This window comes from Triticum aestivum, chromosome 6B (genome assembly GCF_018294505.1).
Source record: "Triticum aestivum cultivar Chinese Spring chromosome 6B, IWGSC CS RefSeq v2.1, whole genome shotgun sequence".
NCBI classification, from domain to species: domain Eukaryota; kingdom Viridiplantae; phylum Streptophyta; class Magnoliopsida; order Poales; family Poaceae; genus Triticum; species Triticum aestivum.
The window spans coordinates 675,115,722-675,138,957 of NC_057810.1; the positions used below are offsets into that span (position 1 = coordinate 675,115,722).

Consider the following 23,236-nt stretch of genomic DNA (forward strand, 5'->3'; position numbering starts at 1 on the left):
CGGGCCTTGGTCTCATTATAAAGAGGAAGAATACCAAGAGCCATCCCCGTGACCGTTTAGGACCCGCCTTCGATGGAGGGGGCGTAGCAACGGGCGCGGTTGGGTTACCCACGTCCGTATTGATGGGAATCCCGGAATAAGGGGAACACGATCTCTGCTTTGACAAGACGTGCCAAGGAAACCGCTTCGCTAAACGCGCTGAGGTGGTACAATAAAAACAATTCAAGTAAAGGCTTGGTAGTGGTGTGATGTCACACCGCAAAACGCGTCAGCAGGTTGAACTGGTGTAATATTATTCTCCCTACGGTGGTATGTGGAATTTATTTTTGCAGAGCCGGACAATATCCTGGTGTTCACAATCTTCTAGAAATTATTCGGAGGAGGAACCCGCCTTGCAATGCCGAAGACAATATGCGCACTGGACTCGTCGTCATTGAAGCCTGGTTCAGTGGCTACTAAGGGAGTCCTGGACTAGGGGGTGTCCGGATAGCCGAACTATCATCATCGGCCGGACTCCAAGACTATGAAGATACAAGATTGAAGACTTAGTCCCGTGTCCGGATGGGACTTTCCTTGGCGTGGAAGGCATGCTTGGCGATACGGATATGTAGATCTCCTACCATTGTAACCGACTCTGTGTAACCCTAGCCCTCTCCGGTGTCTATATAAACTGGATGGCTTTAGTTCGTAGGACGAACAACAATCATACCATAGGCTAGCTTCTAGGGTTTAGCCTCCTTGATCTCGTGGTAGATCCACTCTTGTAACACACATCATCAATATTAATCAAGCAGGACGTAGGGTTTTACCTCCATCAAGAGGGCCCGAACCTGGGTAAAACATCGTGTCCCTTGTCTCCTGGATATTGATGGTTTTTACCATACTCTGACAGTTGGGGATGAGAGACAGGTATCGGGTGTCACTGCCACTAGCTTACACTTCCAATTGTACATTATTTTGCTCTATTCATTACGAAGTGTTTGCTTGCTAGAGAGAAGGTAGGTGCACTCAGTGCTCCAGACTTTGTTGTTTTATGTCCTGCACTTTACCGCGACAACACTTATAGCTTGGGAGCTATTGTGGCACGTCCCCTCCACATTAACAGATCCAAAGGGAAAATACATGGTGGTATTTATGCTACTCGCTTGGCGAGTCACTTTAACATTCAGATACGCCGGCATGATTATCCTTTGCCCAAGGTTTATTTATCGTCAGCCTATGGCACACCACCGGTTTATTGATAGTGAGAACACCAATATGGATGTTCCTTATAACTTGGTCTTTAGTGAGATTACCCGTGATATTATTTTGTTGCCTGCACCTGCTTTGTTTGATCCTATTGCCAGGGGCTGATACAGGATTACGCTTGAGGATATTGTTGCCTACCAGAACAACCTGGTTGCGGCATAGGAGTAGCCTCAGCAGTGGGACCCTTAGGTGCCCGCTCCCTTTCACTTCAACATAGGACCCCATGGTTTATTCGAGTGGTGATTACCAAGTTAGGCAAAAATCCCAAGCTTGGGGAGTACGTATTTCCATCGACATTACTTTCATGTTCACACATTTCATTCCAGTTGTTGGTGTCCACACTTTTTCATTGTATTATCCATGTTAGATTTATTTTCTTGCCTTTTTCTGTTGTGTTTGAAAAACTTTGAGAAAATACAAGAATATTTCCTGCTTCTTTTTTATTTTTCTTTCTAGTGTAGTTAGTTGTAGTATTTAAAAAAACAAAAAGATTTCCTTATTCTTCTTTTTCGTGTTGGGAGCTCTCCCATGTAAATAGTTTTTCTCGTTTTTGTTTCTCTTTATTTAATTTGTTTACTTTCCAGATAAAAACCAAAAACTCCAAAAATATTTTAGTGTGTTTCTAAGAATTTCTTTTCCCTTTTATTGTGTCGGACCGAGGAGAAGACCACGATGAAAATGTTGAGTGGCTCTCATATGCATTATTGTTTATCTAATAGAGAGCCCATATTACCTTGTTTTCTTCCTTTTGAATAAAATTGTTTACAGACTCCAGAATAGTCCATGGCATTCTTGCACTACTATTATTTTCATATCGTTTGATCGTGCAAGTGAAAGGCAATAATGATGATATTCGATGAACTAGCTATGGCAGAAAGAAATGGGTACGAACTCAACTTGTTCTGTTTTTGTAAATATGTTTAACGTAGTATCCATTATTCAACCTATTATGATCAAACATATTTGCAATGACAATTAGAGATTATAGTTTCTCATGCCACGGTTAAGTAGCTAGGAGTGGATAATGATTTATCTTGGATGTCAACATTGAGTTAAAATGATTGTGATGTAGTATGATGATATGGTATCCTCCTCTGAATATTTGAGTGGCTTGACTTGGCACATGTTCATGCATGTAGTTGAATCAAAACCAACATAGCCTCTATGATATTTATGTTCATGGTGCTCATATCCTACTCATGCTAGTATCCAATGTTACTTATGCATAATGCATGTTCATGACCGTTTTCACTCTCTAGCTAGCCGCTTCTCAGCCTATTTGCTAGCCTTCGCCTGTACTAAGCGGGAATACTGCTTGTGCATCAAAACCCTGAAACCCAAGTTATTCCAGATGAGTCCACCATACCAACCTATATGCGGTATTATAACCTACCGTCCTAAGTAAATTTGCATGTGCCAACTCTAAAAACTTCAAATAAATATCCTTTTTTTGTGGCTAGATTGTTCATGGAGCAACAGGAGGTAGTCAGTATATTCCATGCTAAGCGGATTATTCTCATGATGAGTGTTAATTCACTTGTCCTTGCACGAGAGGGGCGGTAATAGGGATTCCTAGTCCCGAATCAAATTGCAAATAATTAAACAAAACTCCCCCAGGACTGTTGTTGCTATGGGTGACACTCGTTGTTTCAGACAAGCCGTGGAGTGTGACTGTTGGTGGAGGGGGAGTAAACCTTTACTATTATCGCTTGGGAACTGCCACTAATGTGTTTAGCATGGAAGATACCGATAACTAATGGTCGCGAAGTAAACAAGAAGGGTGCATTTCTCAAAAATTCATTTACCTCTGTTTTAAAAACTTTTATGTTGCAAAGTAAACAAGAAGCTCTGGCACCTCTGCATATCACTGCTTCCCTCTGCGAAGGGGCTATCTATTTACTTTTATGTTGCGTCATCACCTTCTCAAATAAGCGCCAGAACCTGAGAGCGCTATTGTCATCCTCGTGCATTATGTATAGCTAATGTTGGGTGCATCATGACTGGATCTTTTCTACCATGAATTACAATCTCTAGTCACTGCTTGAACTTTGGAGGAACTCTGTATTTATGTTTTGCGGTCTCAGAAAGGGCTAGAGAGATACCACTATTGCCATATTATATCATGGTTGTTTTGACAAAGTGTTGTTATTTGAGATATCTTATTATTGCTCACTAGTTGATTATGTCATTGATATGAGTTAATATAGTTTCTAAGAGTTATTATTGACATGGTTCATTATAATCTTGGCTGAAAACATGGGTGCTGCTTAAGCTTATTTATGTAAACAAGAGCAAAAGAATTCGTAAAAGTTTTTCTTTTTCACTTTCAGTTTATTAACTGAATTGCTTGAGGACAAGCAAAGGTTTAAGCTTGGGGGAGTTGATATATGTCTCTAACGTATCTACTTTTCCTAACGCTTTTCCTCTTGTTTTGGACTCTAATTTACATGATTTGAATGAAACTAACCCGGACTGACTTTGTTTTTAGCAGAACTACCATGGTGTTGTTTTTGTGTAGAAATAAAAGTTCTCGGATTGGCATGAAACTTTGCGAGGATTTTTTATTCAATAAATAAGAATTTCTGGATCCAAGAAATACTGGAGGGGGCACCTAAGTGGGCACAACCCATCAGGGATCCCCCCTCCAGGCATGCTCAGGTGGGTTGTCCCCACCTGGTGGCCCCGCAGACTCCAACCCTGATACTATAAAATCACATATTTGGAGAAAAAATAAGGGAGAAAGAATTATTGCATTTTATGAGACGGAGCCGTCGCCACCTCTTGTTCTTCATTGGGAGGCCAGATCTGGAGTCCGTTTGGGGCTCCGGAGAGGGGGGTCTTCAATCTTCGTCATCACCAACCCTTCTCCATCGCCAATTTCATGATGCTCCCCACCAGGGGCGAGTAATTCCTTCGTAGGATCGCTGGTCGGTGAGGAGTTGGATGAGATTCATCATGTAATCGAGTTAGTTTTGTTAGGGCTTGATCCCTAGTATCCATTATGTTCTGAGATTGATGTTGCTATGACTTTGCCATGCTTAATGCTTGTCACTTTGGGCCCAGATGCCATGATTTCAGATATGAGTCGTTTATGTTATCACCATTATTTCTATGTTCTAGATCCGATCTTGCAAGTTATAGTCACCTACTACGTGTTATGATCCGGCAAACCCGAAATGACAGAAGTTGGTACACTTCCCGGTGATGATCGTAGTTTGGGGAGTTCATGTATTCACTGTGTGTTAATGCTTTGTTCCGGTTCTCTATTAAAAGGAGGCCTTAATATCCCTTAGTTCCCGATAGGACCCCACTACCACGGGAGGGTAGGACAAAAGATGTCATGCAAATTCTTTCCATAAGCACGTATGACTATTTACGAAATACATGCCTACTTATATTTATGAACTGGAGCTAGTACCGTATTGCCCTAGGTTATGATTGTTATATGATGAATATCATTCAATGAATTCACCGATCCAATGCCTACAAATTTCTCTCACATTGTTCTTGCTAAGTTACTACTATTATTGTTACTATTGCACTTGCTACAAAATCATTATTATCACTATTATCGTTACTATTTTTTTGCTACTACTATCAAAACTATTATACTACTTTGCTAATGATCACTTTGCTGCAAATAATTAATCTCCAGGTGTGGTTGAATTGACAACTCAATTGATAATACTTGCAAATATTCTTTAGCTTCCATTGTGTCGAATCAATAAATTTGGGTTGAATACTTTATCCTTGAATACTGTTGCGACCCCCTATATTTGTGGGTTATCTGTGGCGCATACGGTCCAAGCGCATGCGGCTATGTCTTAGTTATATTAGAAGTGTGCGTACCATCCAAACGCCCCCAGTTTGTTCTCGCTGGAGGGTTGGGCGGGTATAGAAATCTGGTAGCGCACGAATTTCTCTCACATCGCAAGTATGAGATCAGCGGCGGTGTTCGCTAACTTTTTGGACGCTCCTGGTATCTATCCTAAAATCATATAAGAGGTTCCCGCACTAGTATTTGCATTTGCGAGAGATGTTCAGGGGCTATGTGAGAGGCTCTAGTGGAGAAGGCAGGGGCTCACGTGGATCACACACACACACACACACACACACACACACACACACACACACACACACACACACACACACCGTGTGAGCTTGTGGGGCCTGTGGGCCACCCCTTCTGTTGATTCTTGCGCCAAAAATCCCATATGTATCATAAAAAACCATCGTAACTTTCTATCGTGTTTGGACTTCGTTTGATATGGATTTTCTGTGAAATACAAAAACATGCAAAGAAACAGGTACTAGCACTAGGCACTAGGTTAATATGTTAGTCCGTGAAAATAGTATAGAAGTGCACCAAAACCGTATAAAACTCATGTAAATATAGCATGAATACTTCATAAATTATAGATACATTGCAGACGTATCAAGCTCCCTGACATGTCTCTCTCATAGTCGCTCAGCGTTGCGGCTCACTTTGCCGCCGCCATCAAGGTATGGGAATCTAGCACGGAAAGGATGCATGAGGCAGATTTATTGGTGGGTGGCCACATGCAGCATAGTCGGTTTTCAAGGGTAGCAACCGCTAGATCTAGTCTTGGAGGTTCCGCTACATGCTGCGGCAACTCAAGTCATAGTAGTTGCATGTTATCGCATCTGCTTTTGCCGCAAGCTGTTGCGTACTCCGACCGCTTGCCACACCAAACACTGAGCTTGCCATGGGTAGTGGAATGGAAGAGAGGAACGGTCAGTGCTCAAGGGATAGGCACCATCCGCCGCCTCGATCTGAGACTAGGGTCACTGCCGGCGGTGAGAGAGGGAAAGTGGCTCCGGTATGGGAGAGGCTGAGATGGATCATGTACAATGAGGCATAGGAGGCTCCGGTGGTGGTATCAAGAGAGTGAGTGAGGGCATGAGGATGCGATGTCGGAAGAAGGGAGAGGATGGGAGGGGTGGAGAGGGAAGAGAGATTCTTTTGTCCGGAGTAAGTAGTTGCGTTGGGTCCGGACTGGACATTAGAATTGTGAGGTCAGGCAAAAGTAACCACTGAGGATCACCACTTTGTCCCATAAGCGATGCGTATTGTACCAATGACGGATCCACTAGTGCAGTTGACACATTAGTGATAAAGGTACGGCTATACTGGTGAACCCTATTTTTGGCCGTTGATGGTGAAAAAAATTTGTTTAATTGGGTGTCTATTACAAACAACGTTCATGGCTACTCGCGCAGACTTATTGTTACGGAATCAACAGACTGTAATTAGGTGGTAGTTTTTTTACTGGTGATTAGGAGTGAGGTGGTGCCCACCCCATGAAAATGTGGAGATTGAGTAGCGTCGAAATACCCGTGAGATGCCCGTAATGCTCCGTGCGTCTTGGATTATTGTTTCGGGTCGCCGTTTATAATGAGTACTTAGTGCTGACAGCAACAACGCGGTATGCAACCCTGGATATGTGAAACCACATTCAATTCACATATAGGAAAATTTGGCCAAACTTTACTCACACAATGTGCAAAACTAATCGTTGTAATTGAGTACTATATAACTTTGTAAATTATTCATTTCAATACACCACCACATTCCGGGATAATTTACGTACGCTCTTTATTGATATATTTTAGCATGCTTGCGAATGAGCAAATGGCTGGTACTACGATGTATTGAATAATCATCCAATTTTAGGACAAATTAACTGGAAAATTAAGTTGGCAATATATATAGCTAAACAAGCACATTGTGTTAATAAAGATTTATGGCCCGTTTGGGAGAAACCTTTCATTGCTTCTTTTTCTTGTCGGTTTATCTCCCTCGATGGGCGAGCAATATTGTGGTAATGAGAGGGGGAAACATCTGTGGTGTGATGATGCATTAATCAAGCTAGCTAGCTAGGCAGTAAAAATTTGTAAATGGACGCCAAAGTTACAGACAGGCACAATGAAGGCTGGGTTTGAGATGTGCTAGCTACATATTCCATCACGTTAACGAGCACTAAATCGTGCGATCTCCTCCGTATATGTCAGACTGTCACACTAATCTCCTACCATATCATGAAATTAAGAGCATCCTGATCCTCCACTATAAATCCACCCCTCGAACCTCGCCCAAATCATCAACTTTCCTTCCCTTCGCTTGCCTTATCCCTTGCCGGCAATGGCTCGCAAGAAGGTGACCCTCCAGTACATCGCCAACGACTCCACCCGGCGCGGCACCTTCAAGAAGCGCCTCAGGGGCCTCATGAAGAAGGCGGGCGAGCTGGCCATCCTCTGCGACGTCAGGACCTGCGTGCTCGTCTACGGCGAGGGCGAGCCGACGCCGGAGTTCTTCCCCTCCCACGCCAAAGCGGCGGCCATCCTCACCCGGTTCCGCAGCATGCCCGAGCTGGGGCAGTGCAAGAAAAAGATGAACCAGGCGGGCTTCCTCACCCAGCGCATCGACAAGCTCCGCGACCAGGTCGACAAGTCCCGCCGCGAGTGCCGCGACCGCGAGATCAAGGTCCTCCTGCACAGGGCCATGCTCGGCGCCCTCCCGGGCCTCGCCGGCCTCACCATCGAGGAGCTCACCAGCGTCGGATGGAAGGTCGACGTGCTCCTCAGGAGCATCGGCGAACGCATCGACAAAATCCATTCCCTTTCCATGCAGGCGCCGCCGCCAGCCGCATACCAGCTCACCACCGGCAGCAGCAGCATGGAGGATCACATCGGGTCTCCGTCTCTGTACCAGGTCCAGGCACCACTGCAGCAGCAACAACATCAGGAGGGCTGGCTTGACATGGTGCCCCGGCCCGCAGAAGACCTCGGCCCTCAGCTGCTTTACGGTGGCTATACCACCGGTGGCCACGACGGCGTCGGCTTCTCCTCCTCCGGCGGTGATATGAATATGATGATGATGCAGCCCTTCGATCTGGGCTTCGGTTTGAGCCATTTCCCTCCCATCTAAGCTACCTAGCTACCTAGGATGGTGGTGAGTATCATTTCATCTCCGGCCGCCCTGCATGGCAAGGCATGGCCAGCAGCTTCCGTGGATCTCGGTCACGTTCTTATTTAGTTTTGGTATTGCCGTATTGGTCCAGATGCACAGTGGCATCGTTAAGATGAGACATTCAGTTCATATCCTGAAATTGTTATATGAGGTCGTATATGTATATATATTTTATTCATCAGGTTCTTCGAGCCAAGTCATTTATAATTCTACTTTAGCCATTGAAATTGTTATTCAGATGATCTCTTCCATAGGCTTGTTCTTCAGTTGGTCGTAAATCGTAAGCTGCACCTGTTTTTTGATGTCACAATGTTTTGTCAGACATATATACTCTCTTTTTTTAGGGAGTCAAACTTAATTATATACTTGCATAGTTTGTGTGGGTATTACGGCAGTCAACTAGCACAGCTACGTGCCTGATGGTTACTTGGGTGCCTTGAATTTCCTGCAGTTTGTTTTTGGTGTCCAGAATTTTACCTTTTTTGGATGAGTATTAACTAGTTGAAGATGTGCTCCTGGAGCAAAGGTAAATGTGCTGGATGGTTCATCTGTGCCTGGATAATTAATGATTTGCGACTTAATTACATGGTGAAAGCTGTTCTAGTTAACTGCTTCTTTTTTGAGAAATACCACGCTTTATTACTCAAAGTTTACCACAAGCGGGATACAAATAGGATCATGGGGTTGGCTTAACCAAACATGGCACATCTGATTTAAAGACCGAGAAAACTTGGAAGTAATTGGGCTTGGTATTCTAATTAACTGTTGTAATACAAATTATACTACTATGTCGTCTGACTATCACCAATGCGGCAAACCAGACCCTGTGTCAGAGTGTCTCGCCCTTCTAGGATAGCTCTCCACACCTGCGATGGCGCCGGCCCAAGCTCGGCATGCAGAAAATCACTCGAAGGAAATACTTAGCTCGTAGAATTCGTGCACCGAGGGAGGTGGAGTCTGCCAATATTCTCCAAGTTTGCCTAGCTAGTAGGGCCAGGTTGAAGTGTTCGATGTCGCGGAAACCCAATCCACCACGTGCCTTGAGTCTCTGTGGAGCCACTGGCTCATGGAAGCACTCTTTACTCCACTGCCATGCTGCCAGAGCCGTTTGGGCGCTGCAACCTACGGAGATTTTCCAGATCTTGAATGAGACAACGGAGCCGGAAGCCAAAAGGTGGATTTTCGCTCTAATTGAAGCACTACCATCTGAGGAGTTCACTCAGGTATTGGTCACACTCTGGTCCATCTGGTTCGTGCGACGGCAAGCCCTCCATGAAAATATATTCCAGAGCCCAATGGCCACGCATATGTTTGTCACAAAATATCTCAGAGAGCTGCCTGAATGCAACCGACGGAGGCGATCCGTCCGGGACAAGTCGCTCCCAGCAACCGGACAAGATGGGTCTGCCCTCCCGACGGTTATGCGAAAATCAGGATGGATGGAGCAGTAAACAGAGCCAATGACGATGGTTCCTACAACGCTATATGCAGAGACCATAGCGGGGTGTACCTGGGATCATCAGCTATCAGGAGTGTTGGGGTCACCGACCCAACAATATTGGAGACTCTGGCTTGTCGAGAAGCAATGGCCCTAGCACTGGACCTCTCATTAACTCATGTGATGATTGCTTCTGACTGTAAAAATGCGGTTCAGGACATAAATCTTGGTACAGGAGGAATGAACGCGAGCATTGTGAAGGAGATTAGAGCTACTGCTACTCAATTTCATAGTTGTGTCTTCATCTTTGAAGGCAGGAGTTTTGAATCAAGAGGTCCATAGCCTTGCTAAGCATGCTTTTGGTCTGGACCCGGGGCGTCATGTGTGGCTCATAAACCCCCCCAGATCTGAATTGTAACCCTATGAACGTCCTCAATTAATAAAGCAAGTGTGTTTAGACTCAAAAAATACAAATTATACTACTAGTAAAAAAAACTAGTATAGAATTCTATAATAAGACGATTAATGCAAGGACAGCTTTACGACCATGCACCAGAGACACTTACATCCACGTCAAAAGGGAGACCTCCTATACGCCGCCCGTGTGCGTCCGAACGTCGCGGCTTCGCTGAAGCGGTGCGCTCACGGGCCGGCCAGATTATCAAGCGGTGAGCAAAAATTCGGAAAAAATAGAAGCACTCATGCGGTATCGAACTTCCGACCTCACGGTTGATTGTAGCGAGGCTAGCCAGCAGGGCTAGCCCTCGAATGACATAATCACAACGCCACGCTAAAAGTAGAAAGGACAGCGGCAAATCTTCAAAAGCATTCAACATCTTTACAATATACGTTGAACAATTTTTCAAATATGGTGAAATTTTTTGTAAAAATACACTGAACAAATTTAAAATATACAAATGAACATTTTATAGTATACATTGAACAATTTCTTAATATACGATGAACAAAATTTAAATACACAATGAAGATTTTCTAATATATGTTGAACAATTTAATAATATACAATGAACATTTCTTTAATACATGATGAACATTTTTATAATGCAAGGTGAACTATTTCATAATATATGATGCACATTTTCTTAATACGATGAAGATTTTTGTAATATGCGGTGAACTTTTTATATAATACGCAATAAAGAGAAGAAGAACAGAAACAGAAAATAAAAAGAAAACGTAAAAGAAAGAAAAATGAATAGAAAAAAGGAGCTAAAAAGATCGGAACAAAACAACTGAAAACCAGCCACAAGACTGAAAACCCTGCAAGCTAAAAACGAAAAAAAAAACCCCGAAGAAACAAGGAAACAGCAGCGAAACCAAAATCCGTACGTGGGCCGGCCCAAGTGGTGACTCTCTTCAGCGAAGGCTCATCCTTTTGACGCCTGCGGGCGTCAAATAGGATCCCGCGTCAAAAGGGCCTGGCGCTGGAGAGAGCTCCTCATCGGCGCCCTGCTAACTTGGGCGGGCCCAAGACGGGTGCACGCTTGCTCGCACGATTTTTTCTGTGAGATAGCTCAATCCCACGATTTTGTTTTTTGCGAGGTCGCTCGCTCGCACGTTGTTTCCGCTGTTGGTTCACTAGTGGCCGGGCGCGGTTTGACCGGTCAACTGATGACTTCTAGAAAGAAAAATATAGAAAAATCCGAAAAAGAACAAAAAACGTGAATTCAAAAATGTTCATGGATTTGGGAAAACTTCACAAAATTGAAAAATAAATAAAAATAAATTCAAGAAATTGGAAATAATTTATCGAATTTGGAAATTTTCATCAAATTTTAAAATTGTTCATCAATTTTCAAAAAACAATTCATCAAAAAATGAAAAGAATTTGAAAAAGATTTCATTAATTTTCAAAAAAGTTCATCAAATTTGAAAAAAGTTCATCAATTTCCAAAAAAGAGTTCATCTAAAATGAAAAAAGTTCAAAATTTTTGAAAAAAATATCAAATTCAAAAAGTAGTTCATTGATTTTTTAAAAAATTCATAGAAAAATGTTAAACGTTAATCCATTTGAAAAAGGAAGAAGAGAACAAAGAAAAAAGAAAATTGAAAATACAAAAAGGAAAATGTAAATGGAAAAGGAAAAAAGAAATATGAAAGAATAAAGGAAAAAAGATGTAACTTGTCTCAATGGGCTGGGTGGAGCGGTGGTTTGTGTAGCGTCCATTGCTGCAGGAGGTCTCATGTTCGATTCTACCTTAAGTACATTTTTTGCTGTATAAAAACCATATAACCAGAAGAGGATGTTGGGCCGAGATACAACCTAATGTGCGGGGCGCACACAGCTTCATGTATGCTCTCTGTGTTGGGGATCGTTGCAGAAAATAAAAAAAATTCCTACGCATCACCAAGACCAATCTATATTGTAACTAGCAACGAGAGAGAGAGAGGAGTGCATCTTCATACCCTTGAAGACAGCGAGAAGGAAGCGTTACAAGAACGCAGATGAGGGACTCGTACTCGAAGCGATTCAGATCGCGATGGATTCCGATCTTAGCGCCGAACAACGGCACCTCCGCGTTCAACACACGTGCAGCCCGGTGACGTCTCCCGTGCCTTGATCCAGCAAGGAGGAGGGAGAGGTTGAGGAAGAGGGATCCAACAGCAGCACGACGGCGTGGTGGTGATGGAGAGGCAGTACTCTGGCAGGGCTTCGCCAAGTGCTCGCGGAGGAGGAGAGGTGTTGGGGAGGGGAGGGGCTGCGCCTTAGGTGTTGTGTTGCAGCCCTCCCCTCGCCCCTCTATTTATAGGAGGAGGGGGAAGGGGGTCGGCCCCCTCTAGATGAGATGAGATCTAGAAGGGGGGCGGCGGCCAAGGGGAGGGGGCTTGCCCCTCAAGCAAGGGGGCGCCCCCTCTAGGGTTTCCGCCCCAACCCTAGGCTTAAGGGCCCAAGGGGAGGATGCGCCCAACCCTCCAAGGGCCGGTTCCCTTCCCACTACGGCCCATGAGGCCCTCCGAGAGAGGTGGACCCTCCCGGTGGACCCCCGGAACCCCTCCGGTGGCACCGATACAATACCGGTATGCCCCCGAACTTTTCCGGTGACCGTATGACAACTTCTCATATATAAATCTTCACATCCAGACCATTCCGGAACTCCTCATGACGTCTGAGATCTCATCCGAGACTCCGAACAACATCTGGCAATCACTTACAAGTCTTCCTAATAACCCTAGCGTCATCGAACCTTAAGTGTGTAGACCCTACGGGTTCGGGAATCACGCAGACATAACCGAGACGGCTCTCCGGCCAATAACCAACAGCGCGATCTGGATACCCATGTTGGCTCCCACATATTCCACGATGATCTCATCGGATGAACCACGATGTCGAGGATTCAAGTAATCCCGTATACAATTCCCTTTGTCAATTGGTACGTTACATGCCCGAGATACGATCGTCGGTATCCCAATACCTCGTTCAATCTCGTTACCGGCAAGTCACTTTACTCGTTACTTAATGCATGATCCCGTGACTAACCACTTAGTCACATTGAGCTCATTATGATGATGCATTACCGAGTGGGCCCAGAGATACCTCTCCATCATACGGAGTGACAAATCCCAGTCTCGATTCATGCCAACCCAACAGACACTTTCGGAGATACCTGTAGTGCACCTTTATAGTCACCCAGTTATGTTGTGACATTTGGTACACCCAAAGTACTCCTACGGTATCCGGGAGTTACACAATCTCATGGTCTAAGGAACTGATACTTGACATTTAGAAAAGCTTTAGCAAACAAACTACACGATCTTGTGCTATGCTTAGGATTGGGTCTTGTCCATCACATCATTCTCCTAATGATGTGGTCTCGTTATCAATGACATCCAATGTCCATAGTCAGGAAACCATGACCATCTGTTGATCAATGAGCTAGTCAACTAGAGGCTCACTAGGGACATGTTGTGGTCTATGTATTCACACATGTATCACTATTTCCGGTTAATACAATTATAGCATGAATAATAGACAATTATCATGAACAAGGAAATATAATAATAATAATTTTCTTATTGCCTCTAGGGCATATTTCCAACAGTCTCCCACTTGCACTAGAGTCAATAATCTAGTTACACTGTGATGAATCGAACACCCATAGAGTTCTGGTGTTGATCATGTTTTGCTCGCGGAAGAGGTTTAGTCAATGGATCTGCGATATTCAGATCCGTATGCACTTTGCAAATATCTATGTCTCCATCTTGAACATTTTCACGAATGGAGTTGAAGCGACGCTTGATGTGCCTGGTCTTCTTGTGAAACCTGGGCTCCTTGGCAAGGGCAATAGCTCTAGTGTTGTCACAGAAGAGAGTGATCGGCCCCGACGCATTGGGAATAACTCCTAGGTCGGTGATGAACTCCTTCATCCAGATTGCTTCATGCGCTGCCTCCGAGGCTGCCATGTACTCCGCTTCACATGTAGATCCCGCCACGATGCTCTGCTTGCTGCTGCACCAGCTTACTGCCCCACCATTCAAAATATACACGTATCCGGTTTGTGACTTGGAGTCATCCAGATCTGTGTTGAAGCTAGCATCGACGTAACCCTTTACGATGAGCTCTTCGTTACCTCCATAAACGAGAAACACATCCTTAGTCCTTTTTAGGTACTTCAGGATATTCTTGACCGTTGTCCAGTGTTCCATGCCGGGATTACTTTGGTATCTTGCTACCAAACTTACGGCAAGGTTTACATTAGGTCTGGTACACAGCATGGCATACATAATAGACCCTATAGCCGAGGCATACGGGATGACACTCATCTTTTATTTATCTTCTACCGTGGTCGGGGATTGAGCCGAGCTCAATTTCACACCTTGCAACATAGGCAAGAACCCCTTCTTGGACTGATCCATATTGAACTTCTTCAATATCTTGTGAAGGTATGTGCTTTGTGAAAGACCTATGAGGCGTCTCGATCTATCTCTATAGATCTTGATGCCTAATATATAAGCAGCTTCTCCAAGGTCCGTCATTGAAAAACACTTGTTCAAGTAGGCCTTTATGCTGTCCAAAAGTTCTATATCATTTCCCATCAAAAGTATGTCATCCACATATAATATGAAAAATGCTACAGAGCTCCCACTCACTTTCTTGTAAACGCAGGCTTCTCCATAAGTCCGCATAAACCCAAACGCTTTGATCATTTCATCAAAACGAATGTTCCAACTCCGAGATGCTTGCACCAGCCCATAAATGGATCGCTGGAGCTTGCATACCTTGTTAGTATTCTTAGGATTGACAAAACCTTCCGGCTGCATCATATACAACTCTTCCTTAAGATAGCCATTAAGGAATGCCGTTTTGACGTCCATTTGCCATATCTCATAATCGTAGTATGCGGCAATTGCTAACATAATTCGGACGGACTTCAGTTTCGCTACGGGTGAGAAGGTCTCATCGTAGTCAACCCCTTGAACTTGTCGATACACCTTAGTGACAAGTCGAGCCTTATAGATGGTAATATTACCATCTGTGTCCGTCTTCTTCTTAAATATCCATTTGTTTTCTATCGCTCGCCGATCATCAGGCAAGTCTGTCAAAGTTCATACTTTGTTTTCATACATGGATCCTATCTCGGACTGCATGGCTTCAAGCCATTTGTTGGAATCTGGGCCCTCCATCGCTTCTTCATAGTTCAAAGGTTCACCGTTGTCTCACAACATGATTTCTAGGACAGGGTTGCCATACCATTCTGGTGTGGAACATGTCCTTGTGGACCTACGAAGTTCAGTAGTAACTTGATCCGAAGTACCTTGATCATCATCATTAACTTCCTCTCCAGTCGGTGAAGGCACCACAGGAACATCTTCCTGAGCTGTGCTACTTACCGGTTCAAGAGGTAGTACTTCATCAAGTTCCACCTTCCTCCCACTTACTTCTTTCGAGAGAAACTCTTTCTCCAGAAAGGACCCATTCTTGGCAACAAAGATCTTGCCTTCGGATATGAGGTAGAAGGTATATACCCAATTTTTTCCTTAGGGTATCCTATGAAGACGCATTTTTCCGACTTGGGTTCGAGCTTTTCAGGTTGAAGTTTCTTGACATAAGCATCGCATCCCCAAACTTTTAGAAACGACGGCTTAGGTTTCTTTCCAAACCATAATTCATACGGTGTCGTCTCAACGGATTTAGACGGTTCCCTATTTAAAGTGAATGTAGCTTTCTCTAAAGTGTATCCCCAAAATGATAGCGGTAAATCGGTAAGAGACATCATAGATTGCACCATATCCAATAGAGTGCGATTACGATGTTCGGACACACCGTTACGCTAAGGTGTTCCAGGCGGCGTGAGTTGTGAAACGATTCCACATTTCCTTAAGTGCGTACCAAACTCGTGACTTAAATATTCTCTCCCACGATCTGATCGTAAGAACTTTATTTTTCTGTCACGTTGATTCTCTACCTCATTCTGAAATTCCTTGAACTTTTCAAAGGTCTCAGACTTATGTTTCATCAAGTAGACATACCCATATCTAGTTAAGTTATCAGTGAGGATGAGAACGTAACGATAGCCACCGCGAGCCTCAACACTCATTGGACCGCACACATCAGTATGTAATCTCCAATAAGTTGGTTGCTCGCTCCATTGTTCCAGAGAACGGAGTCTTGGTCATTTTGCCCATGAGGCATGGTTCACACGTGTCAAATGATTCGAAATCAAGAGACTCCAAAAGTCCATCTATATGGAGCTTCTTCATGCGTTTGACACCAATGTGACCAAGGCGGCAGTGCCACAGATATGTGGGACTATCATTATCAATCCTACATCTTTTGGTATTCACACTATGAATATCTATAACATCACGTTTGAGATTCATTAAGAATAAACCATTGACCAGCGGGGCATGACCATAAAACATATCTCTCATATAAATAGAACAACCATTATTCTCAGATTTAAATGAGTAGCCATCTCGTATTAAACGAGATCCACATACAATGTTCATGCTCAAAGCTGGCACTAAATAAAAATTATTGAGGTTTAAAACTAATCCCGTAGGTAAATGCAGAGGTAGCGTGCCGACGGCGATCACATCGACCTTGGAACCATTCCCGACGCGCATTGTCACCTCCTCCTTCGCCAGTCTCCGCTTATTCCGCATCTCCTGTTTTGAGTTACAAATATGAGCAACCACCGGTATCAAATACCCAGAAGCTACTACGAGTACTGGTAAAGTACACATCAATAACATGTACTCCCTATGTTCCGAAATAATTGTCGTTGGGCAAACACAGTTTAGATTCTATCACGTTATAAAAAAGTTTCACTTTCCAATTTTGCCCTCCCACTCACTCTCTCCCACTAGCTCTCTCGCTCGCCGCTCTCTGTCTCCTCCCCGTCGCCGCTCTCTCCCTCTCCCCTCCATCAACGCCCTCTCCCTCTCCTCGTCGCCGCTCTCTCACTCTCCTCGTCGCCGCCCTCTTCCTTTCCTCGTAGCCGGCCTCTCCCTCTCCCCGTCGTCGGCCTCTCCCTCTCCCCGTCGCCGGCCTCTTCCACCGCCCTTTTTTCTCACCACCCCGCCTCCACTCATACCCCGTAAGTCAACAAAATATTGATTCTTTTTGCGCCGGCGACGAGCTTCTAGGCGAAGGACGTGTGGATGTGTAGCGGCGCCAGAGCTTGATATAGGCAACGAAGGCGTGGACGTGGAGCGGTGCCCGAGCGGCGGATCTGGAGCGGCGGCTCTGGAGCGGCGCCCGAGCAACGGAGGGAGATGGAGTTCCCTCCTGGCGTGGCGGCTCGATCTGCAACGCCAGCAGCTGCGGTACGCCACCCTTGCTGCTGTCGCAGGGAGACGCCGCTCTTCCCCTTCTTGGTCCGCCCTGATGTGCTTTCCTCTCCGTGACCCGTCATCGGAGGCACGGCCAGAAGCATCCCCGCCGCGTGCAGCTGCTGCTCCCGGACGCCGCCGCCGCCCTCCGCAAGGAGCGACGATAGCCTGAAGCTCTGCGGCCTGGCGTGGCCCGCCTCCGACTGCTTCAGCAAGCCAAGAAACTGGAACGCGCCCATGCCCGGCGACCTCGGCATCTCCATCGATGATGGTAAGCCCCTCCTCTGTTCCCTCTGATGGTAAACTCTGAATTTTCTTGCTTGCTTTCTTTCTGCAGCAGGCCAAGAAACAAGGAGTGTATACTTAATTCAGTTAGTTTTGCAGTAGTTTGGTTGCAGTAGCACTACTTCATTCAAGTGAAAAGATTCAGTTAGTTGTATCTCTGCATACTTAATTCAGTTTGGTTGTAGTAGTTTCTCTCTGCTGGTAGTACTTGTATCTCTGCATACTTAATTAACTGAATTTGGTTGCAGTAGTTGATTCAAGTGAAAAGATTCAGTTAGTTTTGCAGTAGTTTTGCTGGAGTAATAAGGAAAAGTTGCAGTAGTTTGTCACTGTTAACCTCGACGTATCTGCAGTTTCAGTCACTGCTTGCTACTCCTCCTTATTACTCCTCGGCGCTGGAGTACTACGACGTGTCTGGAGTGTTTTGAGTAGCTAAATAAGTGCAGTTCAGTTGCTTCAGTCGCTGCTTATTTCTTCAGTAGCTAAATAAGTTCAGTTTAGTTTAGTTGAAGTGAGCTGCGTTCTCGCTGCCGCCTTGCATATTTCAGAGATCGAGAGTGTAGATCAAAACATAGTTGAGCAGTACACAAATCAAAATCTACTGGTAAACTCCATTTCTAAATCAAGCATGGCAAGTTTTGTACTCATGGAGTACTTCTGGTGAAATCAAATTCAAAGAACTGTTGGTAAAACTACTGGTAAAATCAAATTCGAAAAACTACTGATGTAAATCAAATTCAAAGAACTACTGGTAAAATCAAAATCAATGAGTTTACATGGCAAGTTTTCTCTCTATCTCTAATTCTTCAGTTTTCTGTGTCTTTAGAATTTTTGTTTTCAGTGTTTCTGTAGTCTAGTATTCAGTTTTCAGTACCTTCCTACTCCTAATAATCATTAGTGTTTTTAGTGCAGGAGTATAATTTTGTTTCAGTCATTAGTGTTTTAGTTTTCATTACCTAATAATCGGACCTTAGCTCGTTCTCTTTAATCAGTACCCGTGCTAGTATTTTCTTAGTATGTGAGCTTGCATCATTGTTCAGTCACACTAAATTTTGTCAAGTCTGCATAGCTAGTGATTCAGTTCTTGGTTTCTTTTTAGTTTTTAATTGTGATCCTTCCTCACCTAAGTTCTTCACTTTGTGTCTTAGTTTGTGAGCTTCCATCATTGTTCCGTCTACTAGTCTATCAGTCTAAGTCCCTAGTGCTTACTCACTCTGTCATTTTCCAGTAAGTCCCTGCTCATTTTAAGGTGTTCCTCAACTGATTTTGCACTCTCAACTGTTTCAGTATCATTGGCTTTGGCAACATTGATCCTTCTTCACGTATGCTGGTTGTTGCATTTGAATTTAGGTTAGTTTTCCAAAGGAAAGTTTCAGTCATTCTTCCCTATGAACAAGAGCATGATCGATGCATGTGTGATTCGCTGTTTATTCACGACAGTCGTTTTACAATAGTTTGTGCATCATGCTCTTGTTCACGTGGTCAAGTTTTCTTGTAATTTTGCTTGCTGTAGATATACTCCTAAGCAAAAGAAAACTGAAGCTAAGCTAGCTAGCAACGGTGGTGACTGCTATGCTTTTAGTCTGTTCTTTGTTGAGAATTTTCATGCAATATGCCTGTTTCATCACATGACATTTGACTATGAATGAACTTGGGTAACGCCGTTGAAGTTGGTATCTTGCTTGTTGTACATGATGGTTTCATCAGATGGATGTGAACTGAATGTATGTCCAGTTTACACCGATGTAACCTGATTCTGAAGAAAAGAATGCCACATACAGATGTCGTCGAACTTGGCCTCCTCGTCGATCTGACTCTGCGTTAAGAAAACTTGTTGGCATCAAGTGTCCCCCTTCCTCCACCGGTAGCCTTCCATCGAATTCACATCAGAACACTTCATTCATTCACCCAGAAAAAATAACTGACATTGCCAACATCTCACAAGAAAGAAGAGAGCAGAGTTGAAGTTGCCAGCCTGTTTACTTGCAGCTACACCTGTGTTCTTCTTCTTCTTCTTCTTCTTCACAGAATCAATCAGGTTTACTTGCAGCCTTACTCACTTTGTGTCTTAGTTAATCAAATTCCTCAATTGAGGAACACCTGGAATTGTCATTCCGGTCTTAGGATCAACATTAGCATATGGACTTATCATCCTGGTTTTTGGATGATTTAGTTAATCAAATTGACATCAATTGACCTGTTTTTTTGGATCAATTGCAGATTCTCTTGATTGGAGTGGAGAGGAGCAGAGACGAGAGGAGCAGCAGAAGTGGTCAGCGCAGCGGCTGACCTCGAGCTCTTGATTGGAGTGGGGGGAGGCGGCCGGCGAAGGATCTGTTGCCAGCAGCAAAGGATCCAAAGTTGTGGCGGAGCAGGCAGCCGGCGGGAAGGGCGGACGACGAGGGAGCTGCAGACCTTGGCGCGGAAGGGCGGCCGATGAGGGAGCTGCGGACCACGGCGGGGAAGGGCGGCCGGCCGGCGAGAGAGCTGCGGACCGCGGTGGGGAAGGACACCGGAGATGCGGACGACGGAGGAGCCCGGCGAAAGGGAGTAGCGACGGCGGAGAAGCCTGGCGGAGGGGAGGAGCGACGGAGGAAGACGCCTCCCGATGGATTACAAATCGGGGGTAGTATTGTACTTTCACACTATTTCACCTGGTCGGAAGGATGCCCCCAGCGACAATTATTTCGGAATGGAGGGAGTATATCACATATACCTTTGGTGTTGCCAGCCTTCTTATCCTCTAAGTACTTGGGGCAGTTTCGCTTCCAGTGACCGTTTCCCTTGCAATAAAAGCACTCAGTCTCAGGTTTGGGTCCATGCTTTGGCTTCTTCCCGCCAACTGGCTTACCGGGCGCGGCAACTCCCTTGCCGTTCTTCTTGAAGTTCTTCTTACCCTTGCCTTTCTTGAAACTAGTGGTTTTATTGACCATCAACACTTGATGTTCCTTTTTGATCTCCACCTCCGCTGATTTCAGCATTGAAAATACCTCAGGAATGGTTTTCACCACCCCCTGCATATTGTAGTTCATCAAAAGCTCTTGTAGCTAGGCGGGAGCGACTGGAGGATTCTGTCAATGACCGCGTCATTTGGGAGATTAACTCCCAGCTGAGATAAGTGGTTGTGCAACCCAGACATTTTGAGTATGTGCTCGCTGACAGAACCATTCTCCTCCATCTTACAACTGTAGAACTTGTCAGAGACTTCATATCTCTCGACCCGGGCATGAGCTTGGAAAATCATTTTCAGCTCTTGGAACATCTCATATGCTCCGTGCTGCTCAAAACGCTTTTGGAGCCCCGGTTCTAAGCTATAAAGCATGCCGCACTGAACCAGCGAGTAATCATCACTACGCGACTGCCAGGCGTTCATAACGTCTTGAGTTGCTAGGAAAACGGGTGCTTCACCTAGCGGTGCATCTAGGACATATGCTCTTTTGGCAGCTATGAGGATGATCCTCAAGTTCCAGACCCAGTCCGTATAGTTGCTGCCATCATCTTTCAGCTTGGTTTTCTCTAGGAACACATTCAAGTTGAGGGCAACATTAGCATGGGCCATTTGATCTACAAGACATATTGCAAAAGTTTTAGACTAAGTTCATGATAATTAAGTTCATCTAATCAAATTATTTAATGAACTCCCACTCAGATAGCCATCCCTCTAGTCATCTAAGTGATCCATGATCCGAGTCAACTAGGCCATGTCCGATCATCACGTGAGACGGACTAGTCATCATCGGTGAACATCATCATGTTGATCATATCTTCTATACGACTCATGTTCGACCTTTCAGTCTCTTGTGTTCCGAGGCCATGTCTATACATGCTAGGCTCATCAAGTCAACCTAAGTGTTTTTGCATGTGTAAATATGTCTTACACCTGTTGTATGTGAACGTTAGAATCTATCACACCCGATCATCACGTGGTGCTTCGAAACAACGAACTTTCGCAACGGCGCACAGTTAGGGGGAACACTTTCTTGAAATTATTATGAGGGATCATCTTATTTACTACCGTCGTTCTAAGCAAATAAGATGCAAAAACATGATAAACATCACATGCAATCAAATAGTGACATGATATGGCCAATATCATTTTGCTCCTTTTGATCTCCATCTTCGGGGCGCCATGATCATCATCGTCACCGGCGTGACACCATGATCTCCATCATCATGATCTCCATCATCGTGTCTCCATGAAGTTGTCTCGCCAACTATTACTTCTACTACTATGGCTAACGGTTTAGCAATGAAGTAAAGTAATTACATGGCGTTATTCAGTGACACGCATGTCATACAATAAATAAAGACAACTCCTATGGCTCCTGCCGGTTGTCATACTCATCGACATGCAAGTCATGATTCCTATTACAAAAACATGATCAATCTCATACATCACATATATTTCATTCATGACATCCTTTTTGGCCATATCACATCACAAGGCATATGCTGCAAAAACAAGTTAGACGTCCTCTAATTGTTGTTGCATGTTTTTACGTGGCTGCAATAGGGTTCTAGCAAGAATGTTTCTTACCTATGTCAAACCACAATGTGATATGCCAATTTCTATTTACCCTTCATAAGGACCCTTTTCATTGAATCCGATCCGACTAAGGTAGGAGAGACAGACACCCGCTAGCCACCTTATGCAACTAGTGCATGTCAGTCGGTGGAACCTGTCTCACGTAAGCGTACGTGTAAGGTCGGTCCGGGCCGCTTCATCCCATGATACCGCCGAAACAAGATAAGACTAGTAGTGGCAAGTAAATTGACCAAATCTACGCCCACAACAAAATTGTGTTCTACTCGTGCATAGAAACTACGCATAGACATAGCTCATGATGCCACTGTTGGGGATAGTTGCAGAAAATAAAAAATTTCCTACGCATCACCAAGACCAATCTATGGAGTAACTAGCAATGAGAGAGAGAGAGAGAGGAGTGCATATTCATACCCTTGAAGACAGCGAGACGGAAGCGAGGGAGTCGTACTCAAAGCGATTCAGATCGCGGTGGATTTCGATCTTAGAGCCGAACAACGAAACCTCCGCGTTCAACACACGTGCAGCCCGGTGACGTCTCCCGCACCTTGATCCAGCAAGGAGGAGGGAGAGGTTGAGGAAGAGGGATCCAACAGCAGCACGACGGCGTGGTGGTGATGGAGAGGCAGTACTCCGGCAGGGCTTCGCCAACGCTCGCGGAGGAGGAGAGGTGTTGGGGACGGGAGGGGCTGCGCCTTAGGTGTTGTGTTGCAGCCCTCCCCTCGCCCCTCTATTTATAGGAGGAGGGGGAAGGAGGCCGGCCCCCTCTAGATGAGATCTAGAAGGGGGGCTGCGGCGGCCAAGGGGAGGGGGCTTGCCCCCCAAGCAAGGGGGGCCCCCCTCTAGGGTTTCCCCCCAACCCTAGGCGCATGGGCCCAAGGGGGGATGCGCCCAGCCCTCCAAGGGCTGGTTCCCTTCCCACTACGGACCATGAGGC

At 44.9% G+C, this 23,236-nt stretch overlaps 1 protein-coding gene across 1 annotated transcript; it reads left to right on the plus strand.

Annotated features, from left to right (window-relative positions):
* Positions 1 to 7,411: 7,411 nt before the first annotated feature.
* LOC123134810 (agamous-like MADS-box protein AGL80) lies at positions 7,412 to 8,248 on the plus strand. The gene has a single exon (XM_044553978.1). It carries the CDS (start codon positions 7,412 to 7,414, stop codon positions 8,195 to 8,197), a length of 786 nt encoding a protein of 261 aa, XP_044409913.1. The 3' UTR covers positions 8,198 to 8,248.
* The last annotated feature ends 14,988 nt before the right edge of the window (positions 8,249 to 23,236 follow it).